Source organism: Delphinus delphis, chromosome 8 (assembly GCF_949987515.2).
Source record: "Delphinus delphis chromosome 8, mDelDel1.2, whole genome shotgun sequence".
Lineage (NCBI taxonomy): Eukaryota > Metazoa > Chordata > Mammalia > Artiodactyla > Delphinidae > Delphinus > Delphinus delphis.
The window spans coordinates 62,463,561-62,487,699 of NC_082690.1; the positions used below are offsets into that span (position 1 = coordinate 62,463,561).

The 24,139-nt window shown below is 47.2% G+C and overlaps 2 protein-coding genes across 3 annotated transcripts; one reads left to right on the top strand and one right to left on the bottom strand.

Annotated features, from left to right (window-relative positions):
* Positions 1 to 248: 248 nt before the first annotated feature.
* RRP8 (ribosomal RNA processing 8) lies at positions 249 to 17,454 on the bottom strand. Of its 2 annotated transcripts, XM_060018423.1 has the most exons (8): positions 17,310 to 17,454; positions 15,738 to 16,107; positions 15,081 to 15,534; positions 14,861 to 14,990; positions 14,602 to 14,708; positions 14,421 to 14,517; positions 14,077 to 14,192; positions 249 to 5,048 (listed from the first exon to the last, which is right to left on the bottom strand). In XM_060018423.1, the coding sequence occupies exons 1-8, from the start codon at positions 17,406 to 17,408 to the stop codon at positions 4,946 to 4,948; spliced, it is 1,476 nt and encodes a 491-aa protein (XP_059874406.1). In that variant the 5' UTR covers positions 17,409 to 17,454; the 3' UTR covers positions 249 to 4,945. The 2 variants fall into 2 exon arrangements, with proteins under 2 accessions (XP_059874406.1, XP_059874407.1); XM_060018424.1 differs by lacking the exon at positions 249 to 5,048 and having other exon boundaries at positions 13,124 to 14,192.
* A 153-nt stretch (positions 17,455 to 17,607) lies between these two features.
* Positions 17,608 to 23,980, top strand: ILK (integrin linked kinase). Its single transcript, XM_060018425.1, has 13 exons — positions 17,608 to 17,722; positions 18,112 to 18,292; positions 21,409 to 21,574; positions 21,757 to 21,852; positions 22,040 to 22,136; positions 22,235 to 22,318; positions 22,430 to 22,515; positions 22,649 to 22,758; positions 22,869 to 22,996; positions 23,088 to 23,209; positions 23,309 to 23,408; positions 23,517 to 23,647; positions 23,831 to 23,980. The coding sequence occupies exons 2-13, from the start codon at positions 18,204 to 18,206 to the stop codon at positions 23,978 to 23,980; spliced, it is 1,359 nt and encodes a 452-aa protein (XP_059874408.1). The 5' UTR covers positions 17,608 to 17,722; positions 18,112 to 18,203.
* The last annotated feature ends 159 nt before the right edge of the window (positions 23,981 to 24,139 follow it).

Sequence of the window (24,139 nt, forward strand, 5' to 3'; positions counted from 1 at the left end):
AATTTCCATTTCATTCTTTCTTGTAGTTTCTATGTTCTGGCAAGGTTTTCCATCTGTATATTCGTTGAGGCCATATTTTCCTTGAATTTCTTATCCATATTTTCATTTTATTATTTGGACACATTAATAACAGCTACTTTGAACTCTGTGACAACTAAATCCAATATCTGAGCCCACTAGAGTCAGTTTCTATTGAGTGTCTTTTCCCTTGAGTATAAATTACTGTTTATAATTTCATATTTTTATAATTATAATAGGGCTATAATTTCCTATTTATTTGCATGTCTCGTAATTTTGGTTGAAAACTGGATATTGTGAATAATATGTTGTAGAAACAGAAACTACAAGAAAGAACCAAATGGAAATTTTCATTCTGTTATGTTCTGAAGATTTGTTGTTGGTGTTGTTATGAAGGAATTTTGGGATGGGGGGGCCTCAAAATGCAAATTTTATATTTCCTATGTTGTGCATACAACAGTTGACATATCTACTTAGTTCTTTTGGCTTCTAGCAGCTGCTTTTTCAGCCTAGCCTCAGAGCATCTCACCTGCATTTACATAGGTTAGTCACTGGCCAAAGACTTGGACAGATTTTGGGGGTTCATCTCCTCTATAGTGCTTTTGCTTCTGGGATTTTCCGTTTAAATTTCCAGCTGCTCTCCACTGCCAAACCCTGTCTTCTGACACTTCAGCTGCCACCCAAGCTGGACATGAATTGAGGAAATGTATTCAGGCAAAAAAAGCAGCAAATTTGCATATCTCACTCCAGTGCATTTCTGTCATTCGAAGATAGACTCCACACTGGATTCTGCCAGCTATTTTTGCTAGGTCCCACTGAGTCTCCCCTTTGCATGTGTAATTTAGTAGTCATCCAAAGATTTGGGTTGAGTTTGTCCAAATTTTGGTTTCACCCCTTATACCACTCTCTCTTCCAGGATTTCTGCTCTTAAATTTCCAGCATTTTTACCAGCCTTGAACTCTGTCCTCTGCTGTTTTGAGTGAGTAAGGCTGTGGTTTTCTGCGTTTGGAACTGGGGGATAGGGTGGGGCTGGAAAATGGGGTGGGGAAGGAAAACCTTCAGACAGAAAGACCACAAAAATCACAATTCTTACCCACTGCAGCTAAAGTCTTTCATGGGTAAATTCTCCTCTGCTTTCTGCCTGCTTTTGTTCACTTTCCAGGGCCTTCAAATATTGTTTTTTGTTTGTATTTTGCTCAGATTTTATAGTTGTTAATTGTGGCATAACTGGCCTGACAAAGTAACTCGAAATCTGGAACCAAGACTCATATATACACTGTATACATTTAAGAGAACATTTATAAGAAAATCCTTCCCCCATTTTTTTGTAGTCACAAGGATTTGGATAATCTAAATGTCTTTAGAGGAATGGCTATGTTAAATTTTCTAAACAAATACATGTTGGAACACTAAACAGATGTCAGATGCAAGTATGTACTAGATCCCAGGGATACAGTATTAAATAAAACAGATAAGTCCCTACTCTCTTAGAATTTACATTCTAGTGTGGGGAAATACATAATAACTATATAAACAAATAAATATGTAATTTAAAAGGTGGTGATTAGTCCCTTGAAGAAACACTAAGCATGGTAAGGCAGTAGAAAGTATTGGCTTAAAAAAAAAAGTTAAAAAAAAAGTATTGGCTAGAGAGAGGGATTACCTGATAGATTGACATTTGGACAGAGATCCAAATATAGTGTGGAAGTAGGCCATAAAGATAACTGTGAAAGTATATTCCAGGTAGTTGAAATAGTACAATGGCCCTGAGGCAGGGGCATGCCTAGAATATTCAATAATTAGCAAAGTGGACAGTATGGCTGAAAAGGTGTGTATGAAGGGGGAGAGTGTTAGAGAGGTAACTGGAATCCAGATAATACAAGGGGCTTTTCGGTTATAGTAAGAACTCTGGGCTATATTATGAATGAGATGGGAAGCCATTAGAGCATGTGAAGAAGAGGTTAAAGTGAGTTATAGGTACATATAGCAACACGAAGAGAACTTAAAAGCACTGTGTTGAGTGGGAAAAGGAAGATTTATAGGAAGATATCACTTATGTTCACTCATGAGCACAGATTAAAAAGTCCTATACAAAGTATTATTAAACTGATTTCATCAATATATAAAAAAGATATAATCAACTAAGCTAATTTTATTCCAAAAACTCAAGGTTGATTTCACATATGGAAATATCTTTTACTTGCTACACTGACAGAATTTTAAAAAATATATGATCATCTCAATTCAGAAGCAGCATTTGACAAAATTCAAAATCCAATTCATGATACAAGTAATAGCAAGTAGAGCACATTACTGATCTGACAACCATTAATCAGAATCTCACTTCCAATACCACACTCAATGACAAAATACTGAAAGCTTTTCCTTCAAGTCTGATAGTGATTCAGACTTCCACCAACATCACTCTTCTTGAACATAGTGATGGATCTCCTGGCCAGTGGAGTATAGCATGGATAAGAATAAATGCTATAGAATTAGAAAGGGTGAAATAAACTGATATGATGTTCAGAGACGATATGAGTATAATATATGTAGAACATAAAAGAATACAGATAAATTATTAGTTAGTAAGTGAGGTTATTTAGCAAGGGTGCTGCTCCATGGTCAACACACAAAAATTGGTTATATTTCTATATAAAAGCAAGGAGAAAATGAAATTTCTAAAGATCCCATTTGCAAGATGTTTAAAAAAGCAACAGTAAATGCCTAGGAATAAATATAACAAAAGATGTGCAAGAAGAACTTTGCACATAAATCTATAAAACATTATTGACAGCAATTAATGAAATGGCGCACACAGACCACAGATTTGGAAGCCTCAGTATTACAAATGGATCAGTTCGCACCAAACTGAGCCTGCGTAAGAAAATCCCATCAGGGTGTTCAGGGAACTTGACAATCATGGAAATGCAAAGGTCCAACAATAGTCCTTCTGGAGATGAAAAACGTGTGGGACTTGCTGTACCACATACTAAGACTTATTAGAAAGCTACTGTAGTTAAAACAGTGAGGTACTGCTGTGAAGACAGACGTACAGACCAAGGAATGGATTAGGGTGCCCAGAAACAAACTCGCACTTAACAGAAAAATATGGAAAGGTAGAGAGTAACAGGAAAATTTTTTTTTCAGTGAACAGTTTTGTATTAATTGGATATCTAGATGGAAATAAAATTCAACTTGGCTCCTATTCTAACCACACAGAAAAATCAGTTGCACATGGGTTGTAGAACTATGAAAAGCAAAATACTAACACATCCAGAAGATAAGTTAGTAAGATATCTTCATCATTTTGGGGTAGGAATGATTCTTTAAATAGGCACACACAGCATTAACCATGAACAATCGATAAACCAGGCTACATTAAACTTCTGTTCATCAATAAACACCCATTAAGAGAGTGAAAAAGGAAACCACAGAATGGGAGAAGATACATGCAGTACATATAACCAGAAGGGATTATGGGGTGTGTGTGTGTGTGTGTGTGTGTGTGTGTGTGTGTGTGTATAAAATACAAAATCAACAAAGAAAAGACAATCCATTAGAAAAAGTGGGCAAGAGACTTCAACAGGCACTTGATCGAAGAGGATTTTCAAGTAGTCAGTGTATGAAAAGAATTTTCAAGCAGTCAGTATATGAAAAGGTCAATCCCATTAGTAATTAGGGAAATGAAAAGTTAAACCAAAGGACATAACATAACACATATACTGGAACTGGGGGACAATGCCACAAGATAGCAAAGATATGGAATAAAGTGAATTCTCACGTGGATTAAGTGAACACTCATTTCCCTGGTGAAGGGAGTATAAATTGAAAAATTTGTAAACAGTCTGGCATTAACTATTAAAGTTGAGGATATACATACTTTATGACCAGTTTTCTCCTAGTTATATTCCCAAAGGAAGCATGTGCACATGCACAAGAGGCACTTGCAAGATTGTTCACAGCAGCATTGTTTGTAGAAACCACAAACTAATCATTAGGCAGTTCACATTCTGTTTCTCTTCCTTCCGGGTACACGGTAGGCTCGTACGGGAGGTATATATGGCAATGAGACTTGTTTTGGCTAATTAAACGGGGCAAAGAGGACATGTGTCGCTTCCAGAGTGAAGCTTTTGGTGCCAGGGTGTGATCTGTCTTGTTCCCTTTTCTCGCCTAGTGATTACGGAAGCATGTATTGCAATGGAGTTTCATTAGCTTGAGTACCTTAGTGACTACGAACAGAGTCCCTGCCAACCTACAGCAATAGTAAAAAATTATCTTTTGTGGGGTTAAGCCATTAATATTTTGGGTTTTTGTTTCCTGTAGCATGATCCAGCCCATTGTGATTGATATATAACTCAAAGGTACATCAACAGTTGAATCAATCAATAAACTGTGGTTTCTTCACAGAATGGGATATATTTCTACAGAAATAAAAATGAATGAAATTCAGCTGCGCTCAACACATGGATGAATCCCATCCATGGGATAGGAAGAAGCCAGACACATGGAAATATATACAATTTAGGTATGGATGCTCAACTGGTAAGACTATAAAGAGAAGCAAGGAAATCAATGTCATGAAAGTTAGGATGGTGGTAACTTCGCAAAGTCAAGAGAAGAAAGTTGGGAGGTGACATAAAAGAGGCTTCTGGGTGTTGACAGCCTTCTGTTTCTTAGTCTAGGTGGCGCGTACACAGGTACCGGCCTTGTGATAAACCATTAGGCTTAACATTTTTGTTTACTTTTCTGTATGGGTGTGTGTTTTGTTTACTTTTCTGATGTGTTCAATTAAAAGGGATTTAAAAAAAGATTACTAGCCGCTGTAACAACAAACCAAGGGTATAATGGCTCAAAAAGATAGAGATTTCTTTTTCACTCACGTGAAATCCAAAACAGATGTTCTTAATTGGTGGGTGGCTCTCCTCTAAGTGATGTTCAGGCTCCTTCCACCTTTTGGCTCCGTCATCTTCAACGTGTAGCTTTCAAGGTCATATGCCCAAAGGCCAAAGTGGAAATAACATGGGGGACTGTGCATAGGAAAATTTAAGGACCCAAGTCACAGAAGTAGCACACCTTAGTTCCACTACCATCCAACTGGCTAGATTCAATCACATGGCCCGATTTAAGAATAAGGGAAGCTGGGAAAGAATACAGCTGATTTCCCAGGAAGAAGAAAATGGGTGCGAGGAACAGCTGGCAAGTCTCTGCCACAGCATGCATATACCAAAACCACCATCTATTTTGCCAAAGATACACAGGTGTCCAGGGGCACACAACAAACACATTGTGGGGTACAAGAGGAGCAGAAATATGAATCAGGAATAAAGTAAACAAACAAAATAAAGAACAGGAGAGGGGCCTTTCTGAGCCGGTCCTAATATAGCGCCATGAACCTAGAGGAGGATTATCTCAATTCTCAGCATCAATCTATGTACCCAAAACAGTGAGAGTAAAGTCAAGTAGCAATGGTGACAGCAGTGCCATCCTAACCAGACTGACTAAAGTTGACCTTAGATTTTGCACCTGTTCATCCTCCCTTGGCTCCTGTCTGTTCTCTAAGCCTCACTCCCTGGACTTTCCATTAGTTCTCTGAGTAACTTATTGACACCCTTCCAATAATTTTTCTTCTTAACCATCTTATTAAAGCCAAATTTGTACAGAGCAGATTTATTTTACCTACTGCACTTCCAGAATATGCTGAACTTTCGCCCTTACAGCAGGCACCCTATTCTGTCCCTGGCTTCGGCGGGACGCTGCTGCAGAAAGCCCAGCGCTTACACCTGCCTCCAGCAATAACAGCCAAGCGGCAGGAAGATGACCCTTACCTCCCAAATCTCAAATGAGTGCATCTAGTCGGGGGCACTTATTTTGTACTCAGAACCCTAGCTGCAAGGATTTTAATTTCTCCAGATGGCAAAGAATTTGAGGCAACCAGGCCAATATATAAGTTTACTATGGTGGATGCATATTATGAAGTACTTCACAGCTGACAGAAGCAACAATCTAGATGTATGAGCAGCTACGTGGAATATACTGGCTATTTACCTATTTTCTTTTGGCTCCTACACTCTCCATATCTCCCTCTGCAGCACACCTCCGTCTCAGCCCCCACGTACACACACTCTGGAGTTGTGTTGTTGCAGCTGTGACTCTGCAGAGTGTATTTCCCAGAATCCACTGGCAGGTGGTTCCATTAGGTTCTGCCAAAGGATGCCATAGAGGGAAACTGAAAATGAAACATGGGGGGAGAGTCTTCATTCCTGTTTTCTGGTTGCTGTCACAGTATTTCAGCTGCAGACAGTTGTCTCTGGCTACTAGCTTCTTTTGCACTCAGCAGCAGCTTTGCTACACTTCTGAGACACCAGCAGCAGATCAGCTCCCCCCTTGGCAGTCAGAGAACAGTCAGACCTTGCTCCCTCACCCTCAAGGCCATTTCCTTCCTCAGAAGTCCAAGCACCAGGTATGTGGAGGGAGCCTCCCCATAGAGATCTGAGTACTGACCAGTTAAAAGTGGTCCCTTTTCTGAGCTCCTAGTTTCTGGTAATTATTTCCCTTCTTCCCTTTTGTTTTCCCAGGCCTTAGGACATTATCTGATTTCTCCAGTTCTTAATTTTTAATTACATCAAGCATCTTCTTTTGTCTCAGCCTCTATCACTTGTAATCAATTCTCTGCATTAAATGCCCTCTATTTGAAACACTTAGTACTGTTTCTATTTCCCTGAGTGGGCCCTGATTGATAACATAGATGGATATTAAAAACACAGTTGAGTGATGGAAAAAAAGAAGACAAGATTTGTTGACAATACTCTATAAATAATAAAGCACATGCATGAGAACAATTCACATTTTACAAGAATACTTGCACAAGTAAGAAGATGTTAAATAAGGGTGCTAGATACACCTACACAGAATTTACTCTAAGGTAATAAAGCTGATCCAGGCCCACCAACCTTCCTATTGTACGTGAAGTTAGAAATGCAAGCTTCATTGACGGGAATTTTTAGGAATAGAGAGAACTTCTCCCTGAAAGGTAAAGAAGCAGCGCTGTCCCCTCCATCCTAAATCAAGCGAGGAAGGCTCCAACACAACCACTTATAGTCATTTCATGTTCCCAGGAGAGGGAGAGACCTTATATTCATTCAGCATTACATTCTCTAGCAAGACGCTTGCTACACTCAGAAACTTATAGACCCGGCTCCATATGGCCACTGGGGTGGAGCCTGGGGCAGAGGCTTCTTGGGAGAAAGTAACCTGAGTCACTTGTGAGGGTTTGGAGCCAGAGAGAGAGAGATGGAGAGGTCAGAGTCAGGCTAGCTGGGACAGGGCAAGGGGAGTCAGGGGCTGGCGGGGCTGCACTGCTGCTGTTTGGTAGGACAAACATGCATGAGTTTCCCGGGAGCTCCCAAAAAGGTAACCACTCCTAAGGTATTTGTTGGAACCTCTCCCAGGAGGGCTGCCCGCCAGGGTGAGGGACTTCAGCACTAGGACGCTGTGCATACGCTGTCAGTGTCGGGAGCTGAAGAGCCGAGGGGGAGTGTGGGCTGAGTATTGTAAGCAGGGAACCAAAACCAGTTAGTGCGCAAGTGCCATGGCGGGACTCCAGAGAACCCCACACACTGAGCCAACATTTAAATGCCTGTCTTAGTAGAACACACTGATGAAGCTAAACTAAATCAAAGTTTAGCCTTTGTGCCTCTAACATGCCTTCCCCCATCCCAGTCCTAGAAGTGACAGAGGAGGTAGAGAATGAGTGAAATAAACAGACCATGAAGGTTTCCCCACCCCACTGAGCTGGAGGGAGAACAGCTTTGAATTGGATGAGTTGCTGACAGGCCACTGAGATGTGGGAAGGGGCGGGGGAGACAAATATATTTAAAATAGTAATATTTCAGATTGGTCTCAGCCATGTTATAGGGAATAAATGGAACGTATTTACACCAGAGTACTAACAATGTAGAAGGACCCTTGAAGTAAGGCCAAAAAGATAGGGGCTGTGGCTACCTGTGCGACTCCTGAGAAGGGTAATAGTAAGTAGGGTGTCTCTGCTTAATCAAAACACATCATCTTGTGACCATGAGGATCAAGAGAGTCACACAGACCTAACTGCTAACATCCTTGAATTCCTGAACCAATGCCAACAACCACCAACCATCAGGTTTCTAGTTTTACAAGAAGAAAAATCTAATTTGTTTAAGATATTCTTTAGGGGGATTTCCTTTTTTTGTTGTGGCTTTTGTCACAATCAAAATGTAACTGATAAACTGATAAAATCAGTATCTCAACTTCCTCATGTGAGCATTTTTTTCCCCAGTTAGGAGCCCAATTCATAGGACTGGGGAAGTGTTGACCGGCATCTGGTAAGCTAATTAAATGTCTGAAGCACCGTGAAGGAAACAGAAAGGGTTCTGTGATCAAGACAAGGTGGACAGGGTGGCCAGAGAAGCTATATTAGCCAGGGCATATCATGCTAAACACTAATGCAACAGAGGTTATTCCTTGTTCAAAGAAGTGTGGATATTCTCGATCAAGCAGTTCTCCTCTAAGCAGGGACTTAAATATCCAGACTCCTTCTATGCTCTGACTCCATCTTCAAAACACGTGCTTCAAGGTCACCCTGGAAGGCAGAGGAGGGGGTGGAGAACACGGAGAAGGCTCGTCCACTCTTGAACTGTCTTGGTCTGGTAGTGAAACGTCACTTCTGCTCCCTTTCCACTGGGGAGGACGATGCACACAGCCCCACCTTGATGCAAGAAGCTGGGAAATGTAATTTAACTGTGTGTCCAGGAAAAGGACATTTTGGTGAGCATCTAGCCCGGTTTTTCCACAGAAGAAAAGGTGATGCTGGTGTGAAGATCTGGAAGATAAAAATGAACTCACCAGGGAAAAGTATCCTGAGAAGATGGAGTGGCAAATGTAACGACCCAGAAGTAGAAATGGCTTGGAACACTTGAGGAATGGAAAGAAAGCCTGTGTGGCTGCAGTTTCGTGTGGAAGCAGTGGGTTAAGGTGCAGCTGGAGAGGGAGGCCTGGGCAAGATCACACAGGGCCTGGGAAGGAGTTTGCCTTTTGTTCTTAGAGCACTGTGAATCCACTGAAGGATTTTCAGCAGAGAAGTGACATATCTGACTTACATTTTAAAAAGCTCACTTGGCTGAGTGGAAAATGAATTGCTCTGGGGACAGGAGTGGAAGCAACTGGACCCGTAAGGTGGTTACTGCAGTAGTCGAATGTCCTAGAACCAGGTGGACAGCCTGGGAGGTCACCAGGGATGGAGGACAATGTAATTAGAGGTCTCTGTGAGAATCTGTAAAGTGCTTCGTGAAATTACGTAAGTGGTTGAGTGACTGGAGCCGAGCTGTGTCTCTGCCAAGACCACGTTGCTTCTTTGGGAACTGTGCTCCCTTAGAACAGTGTTACAGGAACAAAAGCTGGAGCACCCCGATGACTGCAGGGGCAATAAGCCTCTAAAAGGGATGCTGAGGAAGCATAAGCACAGACTGCTAGCCAAACCCAACTTTATTCTCGTCTCTCACCACGCCTCCAACCCTTTTTCATTTAGAGAAAAGCTGCAGCAAGCCTGTGACTTTTCAGCTCATTCTTAGTTCACAGATGTCTTAGAATCAGTTTAAGATACAAAACCAGTCTCAGATGATTGCAATGTCTAATCCTACATTACAATAAATAATCTGCACCTATTGTAGCTTTACCTATTTTCGCCTCCCAGCTCTGTCCCACTTAAGTCAAGGAGCCTGCACTGGGGAAGGGAGGAATGGTCTGGATGCTCTCTGCTCTTCTCACCTCCTCTCCACCTAAGAGCTGCTGACTGCTCTGGGCCCAGCTGCAGAGAGGAAGGGGATAAAACTGTGCTTGCTTGACTGGGTGTTTCTGTGCCCCACGGGCCTGCTAGATATTTAAAGGGAGCATCATGCTGTCCCTTTTCTGCAGTCCCCTTTACCTTGGTGGATGCAGCTTTATTCTGGGTGGTTTCCTGAGACTCCCTCCTCAGCCCACATGGCACACTCCTAGCTTCTTTGTGCTAAGGTCTCCTTGCCTCTTCAAATGGTCCTACTGGACAGGACTCAAGACCAGCTGACACTTCCCTCTCCTGCAAGGTGCAAAGGATACACTCATGCATGGCTTACCACGGCAAATTCTGGGAACACAGGCCAATGCAAAAGCAGCAGCACGCCCCTGGCTCCACCCCTGAAACAGTTAATGAATCTCTGTTTGCCCTCCGCATTTCCAGGGCAGGAGTCAGATTCCAGGTTCACCATTTCTTGGCTTTAGGAATAAATACCTCAGGCTTCCCAAATGCTCCCAGTGGAATCTCCAATTACACTCTTTCCCACTCTTGTTTACTTCTTACTATGACTGCACTCCTTCATTCTGTTCTCCAATTGTTCCTTAAACTGATCTCACTGTTCCTTAAACAGCTGGCATGCTGTTATTTCTTAAAGAAATATATATTGTTCTCTCTTCAGTCTCGGCTCTCAACATTAGACACTGAAGCCCAGGCATGGACTTGAAGAACAGCTTGTCCTGAAGCTGACGATGGAGCAGGGGGGCACCCAGACTCAGGAAAGTCCTGCTTTCAGAATTGATAGAAACGCAGATGGAGGCTTGGCTGAGTTAGGGGGAGCCGGGGTCCTGAGTGAGACCCAGAAAGATGTTTATGTAGGTGGCTGGAGCCAGAACAGGCAAAGAAAGAATCCAAATTTTAAGTAAGGGAGGAAAGCAAAAGAGGGAAGAAGGCAGACCCCAGCTGTCCTGCTGAGCATGATAATAAAGCAGGGAAAATTAATCAAGATCTAGGAATATAAATAACACTTGGGAAACAGAGATATGGAGCTATAAAAAGGTGACGTGTGCACTACAGTGAGACAGATGCCCTGCTACTCCAAAACATCCCTTAGACTTTATGGCTTGCCTCCCTCCCTGTTATCCCAGGAGATTCCTGTCCCATGGAGCTGCCACAACAGTTGTCTCCCCAACAATCCCCAGTGAATCCCGCCAAGCTGGAGAGGACTGTCAGGGTATTTTGTCTTGGCTGCCTGGTAGCCAGCTCCACTCACCAGCCTCACATCACCCCCAAGATGGAAGTCTCTCTAGTAGGCTGTGTGAACCCTCTGTCCCTTTGAAATTCACGCTATCCCGCCTCTCCTACTCTTTGCAGATCTCCTGGATCTGCCCCCATCTTCAAGAGGTTGGCACCTGTTCCACGCTTATGTCTACCATCATCCTGGAGACTTTCAAAGTCCACGCAGAACCTCTCTCAATACCTGAGGCCTCCATGCATTAACCAATCTCCGGGCAACCTCCCTTGCACACCTCTCAGGCACTCACCCCTATAACTACACTCTAAACTTAGCCATTGCCTGGAGCTGCTCTGCTTCCAATATGAATTATTCAGGCATTCCAGTTTCTGACCACAGTCTCCCATCCTTCTAGGTTACTTGTTCAGTTACCCCCAATGCAACAACCTACTCCTGTCTTTACTCCACTCACCTGTTCTACCAAATTCCATGGTCCAGCATAGCAATCGCTTACTTACGAACGGTCTGAAATTCCTTTGCTCATTTATTTCAATTGCATGGCAAGTTTCCAATCCTGGATGATCCCTCAGTACTCATTTTTTCCACAGCTACACCTAGATTCCTGAGTACGTAGAGAGAACCACAGCATTGGACTCACTATAAATTCATGAATAATACCACTATAAATTCAAACCCCAGGCCCTCAACATTATGCAGCAATCCTCTCCCTGCTGCGACCTGACCTCTCTCTCATCTTAATAGACCTTTCAACAGCATCTGTCGGCCTAAAACCTCCCCACTCCTTCCACATTAAGAAATTCATTCTCCTGGTTTTACTCCTCCATCTCTGGCCCCACCTTCTCTTCTTGTCCCCTTTATTGGTTCATTTTCCTTTACTCATCCATTAAATGCTCCTGTGAGTTCTATTCCAAGCCACTTTCTCTTCTCGTTATCTTACTTTGGATATCTTACCTATTCCTATGACTTGAGTTACCTCCTCTGGCTGCTGAGTTTCTGTCCCACTTCCAAGTGAACATCAAGGTACCAAAAACCCAACCTTTTGAATGGCGTCACCAGCCCAACCAGTTGCTCAAGCCAGAAACCCAAGACTTGCTTCAGATTCCTTTCTCTCACCAAGCCGCAATGTCCCACCAGTTCTACTCACTGAAGTTCTCCCAACCGCCTCCGCCTATTCCACCGTCACTAGTTCACAGTGCCCTCATCATGTGCCCGAACCTGGGCTCCTGCAACACCCCTGCTTCTCATCGGTCCCACTCAACTGGACCCTGTCATCCTTATCACCTCCTTAGATGGATCTCAAGTGACCAGCTCAGGAATACAAAGATAAATATGAGTTGAGAAGACTGCAGCCTAATGCACAAAGCAATCGCCACACAGTATTTAGATGCTGAAACTGCACTCTTCACGTAGCGCTTTGAGAGTGCGGATGAAGAAGTTAGTTCTGCTTTGGGAGTAACGGAGTAGGAAACAACTAGGCTGTTTGGAAGGATGAGTAAGACTCTGCTGGTCAGATGAGTATTCAGCAGAGAGAAGCACATGCAAAGGTACTGAGCAGTAGCTGCTGGATGGTTCATAGCCCAGTCTCCAAACATGCCCTCTGGCCTACACAGCCTGCCTCAAAACACCCACCTTACTGGAGGCACCCAACTGGCTCAGAGCCCTGGAACCTGTGTCCCAGTGGTCACTCTCAGTTCTTGTTCTTTGAAATAGGGAGAACAGGCTATATCTTTATACCTGGGCTCATGGCAGATGCCTTCTGGAAGGGGCCAAGGACCTATCATCCCAGTTCATCTTCTCCCGGCACTAGCCTTCCCTGCCCATAGCTTTCCTAAGACATGCTGATTTGGGCCCACTACAAGGCAGAAACAACAGACAGACCCTTCTGCCAATGAACAGCCCAATCTCCACCCCAAATAGCATCAATCAGGTGTGATTTATGAAGAGGCCCAGCTCCTGCACCCCCCCCCCCAAGAACAGCTCACAATCTGTCAAGAATCTCTAAAAATCCTATAAAATAAGCCTGTTGAAAGGCCTATCTTGAGCTCTCCCAGAGTCTTCCTCAGTCAACAAGTCCATTCTTTACTCTTCAACCCCTAACCCTGCCTGGAGAAGGTCTTTAGAAAACAGTAATGCTTACAACACACATCAGCCACAGCTACAGTTTATTGTGCACCTCCTGTGCACCCAGCCCTAGCTACAGATTTCCTCATTAACCCACACCACACAACAATCCCATGAGACAAGAATCCTACCATTTTCCAAATGAGTAATATGACATTCAAAGATTAAAAGACTCAGCAATCAGTGGCAGGCTACCTGATTCCAAATTTGTGCCCTCAGCCAGACACACACCAGGGCCCTATGGGACAACAGATACTAGGAGTAGTTTGGGCCATACAGCTCCAAAGATGGAGATAAGGATCAGGGGAAAGAAGCACTCAGTACAGGGACAATCAAACCATCCTGACCTAGAAGCCCAGACTGACGTGCTCAGCCAGGATGCTGGTGGGCTACCAGCTGCCCCAGAGCCAAGAAGCAATGCCTGCCCCAGGCCTTCAAGGCCTGGGCAAACCAAAGCTGTAGAAGCTATGGGTAAGCAGAAGGAGCTGATGTGCAAACAGGAAAAGGACAATAGAGGAGAGTGGAGATGCTAGGACAGAAAGCCCACGTGGCTCCTGAGAGATGGAAAGAGGAGCCACACCCAGAGATGCATTGAATTCCAAACCATGTCGTTTCCATGACACTAAGGGCATCCACAATTCCCAGATAATCCTGCGTTCTCACAGTAACTCCTTATTCTTTAGCTAGCCCAAATGACTTTATGCTTCCTGGAACCAAGAAGCCTTCATTAGAGCAGGGCTGAGCCAGGGGTTTCATTACATTTTGTTCTTGGGATGGAGTAAGGGTGGTACCAGGCCCCGGGTCACAGCCTGAGTACTTCAGAGTACTGAGCCTGGAGTTTAAGACTTGCCTCCCCTTTCAAGGGGGGTCCAGAGGTCACCTGCGCTTGTAGAGACAAGGCTGGAGCTTCAGGCCTGAGAGCTGAGCCTTGGGCCCGACCCGAGGAGGCCCAGTCTTTTGAAAGTCAAACAAGAAGAAGTGGCTGTTGGTCAGGTCCTAGGGACAGAAAAGACCCAGTGAGCTCTAAATCCTCACCCCAGCTCCTCAAACCACCTCCATCCACATCCCGTCCCTGCTCAGAAAGCTTCCCAGGGCTCTCCCCCAAGTCATGCCTTCAAGGAGCAAACGTCTGTGTCTGATTATGACCTCCATCCTGAACACCACTACTACCCTGAAGGGCCACACATGTGACAAAGATACGGACAGACTTCTTGGGGCCCTCACCTTGGAGATGACCTTGAAGCCCAGTTTGGTGACAGCCCCCAGAAAGGTCCGAACATCTTCAAAGCGGCTGCTGACCTCAGCCACTTTCAAGAGACCCCTGAAAAGGATGGAAAGTTCTGGGTAAATGCACAGACACACGCACGTGCACATATACATGCATCTGTTTCCTGGGGACTCCTACCCTGGCTTCAGCACTCGATTTGCCTCCTCTAGGAAGTCTCTGATGTTGGTTCCCATCAGTGAAAGGCAGAACACAGCCACGTCTACAGATTCATCCTCCAGAGGCACCTATGAAGAGTATCGTATGAAGCACACATTATGGGGAGGAGAAAGCCAGCACCGAGTGCTAGGGGTGCCGGGCAGAGAGGGCATGTTAGAGATTAGCCCATGAAGTTTGGGCCTAGGGCACAGGCCAGATACGTGGAAGGAGTGGGGTTTACCTGGGCCATGTCACACACAGTGACCCGGGGGTCCAGAGAGGCCAAGTCGAAGCAGTGCACAGGGTTCCGGATACTTGAAGCCAGGCGGCAGTCCCCACAGCCAAAGTCAGCCACCACCAGGGACGCAGGCCTGGAAGTGGAAGGGAGGAACAGCTCGCTGGTCTGGCCTGAGCCCGTGACTGACACACCTCGCTTCTCACAATGCCCAACTCCCACTCACCGCTGGTGAAGATCCCTGGCAATGCGGTCCACTGGCTGCAGTGGCCACTTCTTGACTTGGCTCTGGAAGCCACGGTGGTAGAGGAGAAAGGCCTCAGGGTCTTCCTGGAAGAGGCGCTGCGCAGCACTGCTGGGCCCTGAGTACAGCTGTTCATTGAGGTAGCGGAACCGGGCACCATCCAGCCGCTGGGCCATGCGGGCTCGCAGAGCCTCCGCCCGGGCTCCATGGCTGTCTGGACTGGGGGCAGGAGGCACCTCTGTCTCCTCTGTGGCGGCTGTGGCTGGGGCCTGCTCTGGCGCCCGAGGAAGCCGAAACTTGTTCTTCTGTCTACGCTTGTTCTTCTGCCGGTTCCGCCACTGCTTGCGACTCAAGGTGTGCGGAGGATTAGAGCAAGGGGTCTCAGGGCTTGGCTTGGTGGAGTCATTTGCAGCACTAGAATTCCAAGCTTTGGAACCTGCAGGGAGTGAGATGGGAAGGCATATTTGGGGCGATATCCCCTGAATTCAGAGGCTTAGCAAGAGACGAAACCTGAGACAGAGATTGTGGCCTAGATGAAAGTACTTCTTATTCCCTAACCCCAAATCTAGTGGTGGCAGATAACCTCTGTCATATGTAGGATCAGCTGATCCCCCCTCCCTGTCCCACATGCACTAATACCAGTTTGGTCAACATTGTCCAGGGGCTGGGCAGGATTTGAAGGGTCCTGTTTCTGGCATTTCCTCTTTCTTTTCTCTTCTGCAGCAAAGTCATTGCCAAGAAGAGCCCCTTTGTGGCACTTCTTCCTTTCCACTTCCCCTTCCTTGGAGCCACTGCTAGGTGGGCCCTGTTTTTGACGTTTCTTCTTCCTTTTCTTCTTTACTTCAGGAGAAGTGCTGGCAAACAAGACCTTTTTTGGGCGTTTCTTCTTTCTTTGCACCACCTCCTCCTCGTCCTCCTCGTCACTGCCAGGCAGACTGGGGGGCTGCTGGGGAAGAGATGCTGCCTCCAGGGCCCGTAATGTGGCCAAGAGCTGGCGGTGCTTGGAGCCCTGGGGGAAAACAAGGGATGAGAGCAGGGGCGAGGAGAATGGATGGGGCCTGGAGAATAAGAAAGGAGAGATGGGGACCTCATTCAGACACTGGTTAGAGGCATATGGATTATTCCCAGTCAACTTAACTTGTCATGAAGACTGCCAGACCCTGAAGAACTTTCAAGTCGCCATCCCAAGGAGGGCAGAGAAATCAGCCACCCCACTTTCTTCATTGTGCAGATGAGGTAATGGGGTTCCCCAGAGAAATGTTCTCTGCACGTGCTTTTCCTTCCAAGCTACAAGATCAAGGCCAGGGACCAGGAGTTCCAACCCTCAATCTCAGGCTTCTACCTCTAACTAATATCTTTTTATAAAAGTTAGGAAGGTTTCTGAAAACAAGAGTAACGGGATCACACGTGTGTGTATTAAAGGTGCCTCCTTTAATAGTTGTAGTGTAGAGAACAAACTGAAAAGGACAAGCTGTAGACAGAGGCCAGTGGCACGGACTACAGCAATGGGTTGAGGGGCTGAAGAGGAGGGAATAAAGCAGACAGATTCCATCTTGGAGGCTGACCGAAGGGTAGAAAGAGCCTGAGCAAGTGCAGCAGCCCTCACATCGGCAAAAGCTTAAAGGAGAAAGGCCTGCTGTCTGGGAGGCCATTCTAGGTTGAAGTCCTACTGGGTGGTCCTAAACCAGGCACTTATCTTGGAGCTCCCCTCAGCACCACCTCCCTTTGAAAGGTAGTGCTGACAACCCTTCAACGTCGCTTACTCTTGCTCTCTCCAGTGTCCACACAGCACCCAATGACCTTTTCAAAATGCAAATCTGAAGAAATCATTCCTCTGCTAAAACACTCCACTGGCTTCTCTCTCTCTTTACCGTATGCAAAGCCTCTAATCTAGCTCTCCAATTTATACGGCACCCCCTCTCACTCTCTCCGTTCCAACTACACAGATTATTTCTGTGTAGGTGTGTGACCCTAGCAGAACATGCTCTCTCACACCAGGGTCTCTGCACGTGCTTTTCCTTCCAAGAAACCCTCTTTGCTTCACTAACTTCTACTCACCAAGTCTCTCTCAGTTCCAACATCACTTTCTTTTGGAAGTTCCCGGATTTTCGGGCGGTCGCAGGCGTCCCCCTCCCCCTAATACACATGCGGCGCGCCCCAGCTCTGGGAGCCAGCGGGGTCCGTTCCGAGTGCCCCTGCGGGTCCACTCACCTTGATTTGCGAGTCGGCCGTGGTCCGAGGCCGTAAGGCTACAGACCCGAGGTCCGCAACTACTGGGGCCTCCTCGGCCCACTCCGGCTCCTCGAACATGGGGTTGGGGAGAGCGAGGTCGCGCGGTCCACCAGCCTCTCCACGTGCCCAGCTAGTCTCCAGGAGTCAAAGCGCTCAGAGCCTCCAACACAGGTCCGGAAACCAAAGAGTGAAAGCTAAGGCGGCTAGAGCAGCCGGCTCAGCGCCGAAAACCATCGAGTTTAGACACTGGTGGGCTAGAAGGTCAAGGAAGGCGGGCTGGAGGGCTGGGGGAAGGAGGCCCGCGCTAGCCAGAGAGGGCCAGGGGCGGGGCCGGGCGGCGGGCGCGGCCGGACGGGAGTTCCCCGGAGAAGGCTCCTCCAGCCCGAGTCCCGGTGAGTGTGGGAGCACCCGTGCCCCCTCCCCAAGTCTCAAGCTCTACGAGGCGGTCACCCCTCACTCCGCCTACTCCATTCTGAGTGGGGAACGAAGGCCATCCCCGGGAAGGACCTCCGATCCCCTCCCCTAGGGTATAGGGCGCCTAAACTCCCCCCTCCCCCCAGCTCTGTCCGCGGGTAGGGTCTCTGTGCTTGCTCTCTGACATCCCTTCGGGAGGTACTGCCTCTTAATCACCCCCTACTTCGCCCGACCCGCCTGTCCCTCGCTCCCAGGGGACACAGTACGGGATCATCCCGCTGCCCCCCTAACCCCTTCACAGACCTCCAGTAGCCGGGTACGCAGTGCCCAGACCCCCACCCCAACACAAACACTTCTCTCCTTTAAGGGACAAGGCTTGGGGCTCACCCCCCCTTCCCTGGATCCTTCTACAGTCCCCACGCTTTCCCAATCGAGGGGACTCAGCGCCGGGACGCTGCTATGGACGACATTTTCACTCAGTGCCGGGAGGGCAATGCGGTTGCCGTCCGCCTGTGGCTGGACAACACGGAGAACGACCTCAACCAGGGGTGAGCTGAAGTGGCTGGTGGGGGAGAGGAAGGGTAAAGACATGCTTCTCTCCTTGATGTGGGGTGCTCACGTCTGGTGCGGGCTGCTGACTTTCCTATCTAGTGTGATGAGGGCTAAGCACAGCCAGTCAGCGGGGCAGAGGGTCTCCACACAGGAAGCTGTTGTTTGAGCTGAATCTGGACTGAATAAGAATTTCACAGGCAGAGGCTGCAGAGAACTTTTCTAGCCTCAGTAAACTGCATGGGCAAAAGCTAGGGGGCAAGACACCCAGAAGAGGGTGCCCAGAAATTGTCCGGAGTTCCATATGGCTAGAGGATAGAAGACCTCTGTGGGCTTCTGTGAGCTGAAGCACTGGGTACAAGCGGAGAACGACAGGAGATAAGATTGGAAAGGTCTGCAAGGGTCAGCCAGATCATGCAAGAATATTTAGACTATAATAATGCATTTATTCCAAGAACAAGAGTTTAAAGCCATGTAATGATATGATGAGACTGTCCATTTGTTAAGTGTCATCTTGGATGCTTTGTGAAGAGCAGGTGGTGATGTGAAGAGTGGCACCAGAAGTGGTGATAGCTTGGACTGGAATTGGGGCAGGTAAAAAAGAAAAAAATGATCAAATTCCTGAAATCTTTAGGATAAAGAATTGGTGAGACTTGGTGTGGGAAGTGAGGAAGGTCAAAGATGATGACCAGCGTTCTGGCTTGGGCACTTGGGTAGATGGTGGTTCCTTTTACTGACATGGACAAGACTGAAGGGTGATGAGTTCCAATCTGGACATGTTAAAGTGACAGTACAGTGAAGTGGAAATGTTGAGTAGGCTGTTGGATTTCAAGAGAGAGATATGACTTGGAGACAGATTTGGGAGATATTAGCATGTAGGTGGCACCTGAAGAGGAGGGTGTGAAACAGAGGGGATGAGAAACCTACAAGACCAAAAAGGAGCAACTGGAGGTTGAAGGAGAAACAGGAAAATATGCTAGTAAGGCTTGGAGAAGTGAATGTTTCAACAAAAGGGGAGTGGTCAACGGTACTATAGACTGCTGAGAGGTCAAAGAACTTGAGCACTTTAAAGTAACCACTGAATTTACAATTAATTATATGTTTGATGATCTCTGTGAGGGCTGCTTCAGAGGAAAACAAGTGAAGAAACTAGACTAGGTTCCTTCATTTAAAGAACTATACTGAACTTCTGTGCTGGGTGCTAGAGGTCCAGAATCAGACATAATGCTCGCCTTCAAGGCAGCAGCCCTGTGACAGGTTGAATGGGAGGTAGAGAAAGTGAATGTAGACAAGTTCTTTAAGGCTGGCTGAGACAGGAGGACAAGAAAAGCTGTAGTGATGTTGATTCAGCATGGTGGATTTTAATTTTATTTTAAAATTTTAGTTTTTGAGGTTGGGAGATTTTATTTTTTAGGTTTGAGAGGTAAGGATCACCTGTCATCTTCATCCAGGCTTTACAGTTTTCCATTAGGCTTCTATGCTATTTCTCCATAATTCGCAGTCACTCCTTCCGTTTTTCATATAATTCTTCAAAGGGTGCTCTGATAAAGACAGCGAGTGCAGTTAGTATTTTGTTGGTGGGGTTATAACGGGTCAGGTGAGGTTGTCCAGTGAGCCTGGCATCTAGGAAGACTCAGCTGCCAAAAGGTGAAGGGGTGGCATTAGCGTAACCGGTGCTGGTTTGAGTAGATAGGCTTTGGGGGCCCAACTGGCTATATGCTGGATATGAAGTGAGGGTGAACTTCCTGCTGGCCTCTTCGGGACTAAAGTTCAGGTTCTGAGGTGACCAGCAGCCTGACAGTGGGCAGAACCCTTGTGCCTATACTTTTGCTCTCAGGCTCTGGCCTGCCCTGGGGCTACAGACTGCCAGAGGCTGATAAGCTGGGGCACAAATTAAAGAGCTGGGATGCAAAACTGACTGATAAGCAGGGGGTGGTGATTGCTTTAGGAAGAGGAAGGGGAATACCCACCTCCCAGGAAAGGTTTTGGCTATCTTTGGGAGCAGATGAGGGCAGCTGTGGAGGGAAATCTAAGTTAAAGGCCACACCCACCACCCACATTGGCTGTGGGGACATCTGGGTGGCCCGCGGTGGCGGCTCCAGGCCCCGCCCAGAGCCCGCACACGGGAAGTGACCGCAGCACTAAGGCATCCTGAGGCTGCCCGGCCCAGACCACGGACTGCCCCCCTGCTCCGCCCCTTGGATCTGCAGCCCAGGACTGGAGGGAATTTCCTTTTATGGCCCCAGGCTGTCAGGCCGGCCTAGCTTCCACACAGTTGGGTTTTTTTTTTGTTTTTGTTTTTTGTACACTTCTTTTACTTTATAAAATACAAGTTCTTGAGAAAAGAAAAAAGTCAGGTGTAGCTTTCTTTCTAAAGAAGCCATTCTCATTTTCTTGTTTTCTGTGCCCAGGATTGCTTGAGTAGAGGAATCCTGTCTTATGTGGTGGTATCTACTTCATCATGAATGACTTATCAAAAGCATTTCTCCTTTTCATTATAAACCCTTCCAAACCATCATTTTAATTCCATTTCCTTTTTAGATCTTAATTTCAGTATCAGAACCAATCAGTAAGCTTGCTTCCTCTCCCATGAGCTGCGGCTTTCCTTTTCAAACCTACTCCTCCTTCCCATTAACGTGCACTGAACAGCTGCCGTCACTGCTTTCTCTCAAGAAGCTTAGTCTAATAGACAAGACAGGCCACTAACAGATTTTTACAATCCAGTGTGACAAGTACTGTAGTAGGGGGATGTGCCAGATGCAGTGGAAAACAGAAAGGACCAACAGATGTTGCAAAAGGGGTGCAAAGGAAACCAGATGAAGAATGTTACCACGTAATGAGGGCATGCCAGGGAAGAAAGGCTAGTGGGAGGTGGTGATGGAGACAATGAATCATGTGGATTTGTTGGGATTTCAGGTAGTGGTTGGTTGGGTTTGAAGCTCAGGGGAAGGTCTGAATTGGACAGCTTTGGGAGTTGCTGGCATGAATGAGAATCAAAGTCCTAGAGGTAAAGTTTCTCAGGGAGAGTATGCAGAGTGACTATCAGTTTTTTTTGTATCAAAGCCTTTGCCCCCATCCCACCTCCAGATCAATGACCATTGCCCCTTCCTCAAAGGGACGATCATGGCTTCTCCCCCTTGCACTGGGCCTGCCGAGAAGGCCGATCTGCTGTGGTCGAGATGCTGATCATGCGCGGGGCACGAATCAATGTGATGAACCGTGGGGATGACACCCCTCTGCACCTGGCAGCCAGTCATGGGCACCGTGATATTGTACAGAAGGTATGTATGAACCCCTGCCTCTGTCATCTACTTGATGTACCTGTCTGGAAGTCAGCCATAGGCACTATAACATACCATAGAAAGTATGTATACTCTTCTCCCTCCTTGCATGCCTCAACACACATCTCTCATTTGGGACTGACTGTACCTTCTGCCTCTTTCTGTTTGGCCATGGGGACCAGCTGCTGCAGTACAAAGCTGACATCAATGCAGTGAATGAGCATGGGAATGTGCCCCTGCACTATGCCTGTTTTTGGGGCCAAGATCAGGTGGCAGAGGTGAGTACTCAGGCCCAGAGTTCTGGGATGGGTGGGAAGCAAAGTCTAAGCTTGAGTGGGAGATTCTAGAACCCTCAACCCATCCTATGAGTACTGCCCAGTACTCACGACATTCACAGGGTTTGTACTGCATCTACATTGATGGTTGGTTGTGACTGCCCTCATCACAGCCACCTTTTAATTCCAGGACCTCGTGGCTAATGGGGCCCTTGTCAGCATCTGTAACAAGTATGGAGAGATGCCTGTGGACAAAGCCAAGGCACCCTTGAGAGAGCTTCTCCGAGGTCTGTCCCCACCCACCGCTCATGTCTTATCATGTTTCAGCCTATCTCCTCCCACCACACAACAGCTGAGGTCAAGACTGTTTGTCTTTCTTCCTTAGAGCGGGCAGAGAAGATGGGCCAGAATCTGAACCGTATTCCATACAAGGACACATTCTGGAAGGGGACTACCCGCACTCGGCCCCGTGAGTCAGTTGTGAGGGGAGGGGTGGTGATAGAGAATAATCCTGGGCTCCTGGGGCTGGGTGAGAGGGAGCCTGGTTAGAGGGAAGTACCTGACCTGCCCGTACTCTCAGGAAATGGGACTCTGAACAAACACTCCGGCATTGACTTCAAACAGCTCAACTTCCTGGCGAAGCTCAATGAGAATCACTCTGGAGAGGTGACCCCTGCCCTTGCCCTCCCACCCCCCGACACATTACCTGCTCTGCACTCATTTTAAGTTTTTCCTCCAGTTAGTGGGCAGGAAAGCAGTGGCCTTAGTTAAAGCCTTCTAACCCATATCTGTCCCTCAGCTATGGAAGGGCCGCTGGCAGGGGAATGACATCGTCGTGAAGATGCTGAAGGTTCGAGACTGGAGTACAAGGAAGAGTAGGGACTTCAACGAGGAGTGTCCCCGGCTCAGGTGCGGCAAGGCCTAAACTGGAAGCCTGGGTTCCAAGGAACCCTGCCCAGCACCCAGAGGGAGATCTTTTATGCTGGGTCTCAGCCAGGGACACTCTCTCCCTCTTCCAGGATTTTCTCCCACCCGAATGTGCTCCCAGTGCTCGGTGCCTGTCAGTCCCCACCTGCTCCTCACCCCACCCTCATCACACACTGGATGCCATATGGATCCCTGTACAATGTGCTACACGAAGGCACCAGTGAGTAGGGGATGCCAAATCTCGTCGTGGCGGGGGAGGGGAGAGAAGTGTAAGCCTCTCCAAACTACTTAACTCTTGCCTCCTCTTTTAGATTTCGTTGTGGACCAGAGCCAGGCTGTGAAGTTTGCGCTGGACATGGCAAGGGGCATGGCCTTCCTACACACACTAGAGCCCCTCATCCCACGACATGCACTCAACAGTCGTAGTGTAATGGTGAGGTCACAACTTCACTCCCGGCCCAGGCCACAGAAGCCCTTTCCCTATCTAGAATAGGACTTACCTCCTTCCACACAACTATCTTCTCCTCCTCAGATTGATGAGGACATGACTGCTCGAATCAGTATGGCCGACGTCAAGTTCTCCTTCCAGTGCCCCGGACGCATGTATGCACCTGCCTGGGTGGCCCCTGAAGGTGAGTGAGTGCATTATATTGGGAGGCAGAGAAGGGGCAGCTCAGTAGTAATGGAAGGGAAGCAGAGACAGGTTAGGCAGCTGGAACAGTTAAGTCCTGTCCCTCCAGCTCTGCAAAAGAAGCCTGAAGACACAAACAGACGCTCAGCAGACATGTGGAGTTTTGCAGTGCTTCTGTGGGAACTGGTGACACGGGAGGTACCCTTTGCTGACCTCTCCAACATGGAAATTGGAATGAAGGTGAGAGCATAACTGGATATACTTGTGTTGGGGGAATGGTGGTGGTAGTGACAATAATTGTAGTGGGGCTGGGCTCTTCCTACATTTGTTCAAATATACAGAATCCTGTCCTGAGGGCTAGAGGCCGCTCCCCACATGAGACTCAAGTTCTGAGAGCCACGTTGTTTTTCCTTGTGCTTGCAGGTGGCACTGGAAGGCCTTCGGCCTACCATCCCACCAGGCATTTCCCCCCATGTATGTAAACTCATGAAGATCTGCATGAATGAAGACCCTGCTAAGCGGCCCAAGTTTGACATGATTGTGCCTATCCTGGAGAAGATGCAGGACAAGTAGGGCTGGAAAGTCCTTGTCTAAACTCCAGAGGTGTCAGGACACGGTTAGGGGAGTGCACCTCCCCAAAGCAGCAGGCCTCTGGTTGCCTCCCCTGCCTCTAGTCATGGTACTACCCCAGCCATGGGGCCCATCCCCTGCCCCCATCCCTACCACTGTGGC

Excerpts from the sequence above, each read along its gene's own strand:
- RRP8 (XM_060018423.1), bottom strand. The coding sequence starts at position 17,408 with ATGTTCGAGGAGCCGGAGTGGGCCGAGGAGGCCCCAGTAGTTGCGGAC. Across the intron at positions 16,108-17,309 it reads CGGCCGACTCGCAAATCAAG|GGCTCCAAGCACCGCCAGCT; the intron begins GTGAGTGGACCC and ends GTTTTCCCCCAG. Across the intron at positions 14,991-15,080 it reads GCCAGGGATCTTCACCAGCG|GCCTGCGTCCCTGGTGGTGG; the intron begins GTGAGTGGGAGT and ends TTCCACTTCCAG.
- ILK (XM_060018425.1), top strand. The coding sequence starts at position 18,204 with ATGGACGACATTTTCACTCAGTGCCGGGAGGGCAATGCGGTTGCCGTC. Across the intron at positions 18,293-21,408 it reads GAGAACGACCTCAACCAGGG|GGACGATCATGGCTTCTCCC; the intron begins GTGAGCTGAAGT and ends CCTTCCTCAAAG. Across the intron at positions 21,575-21,756 it reads ACCGTGATATTGTACAGAAG|CTGCTGCAGTACAAAGCTGA; the intron begins GTATGTATGAAC and ends CATGGGGACCAG.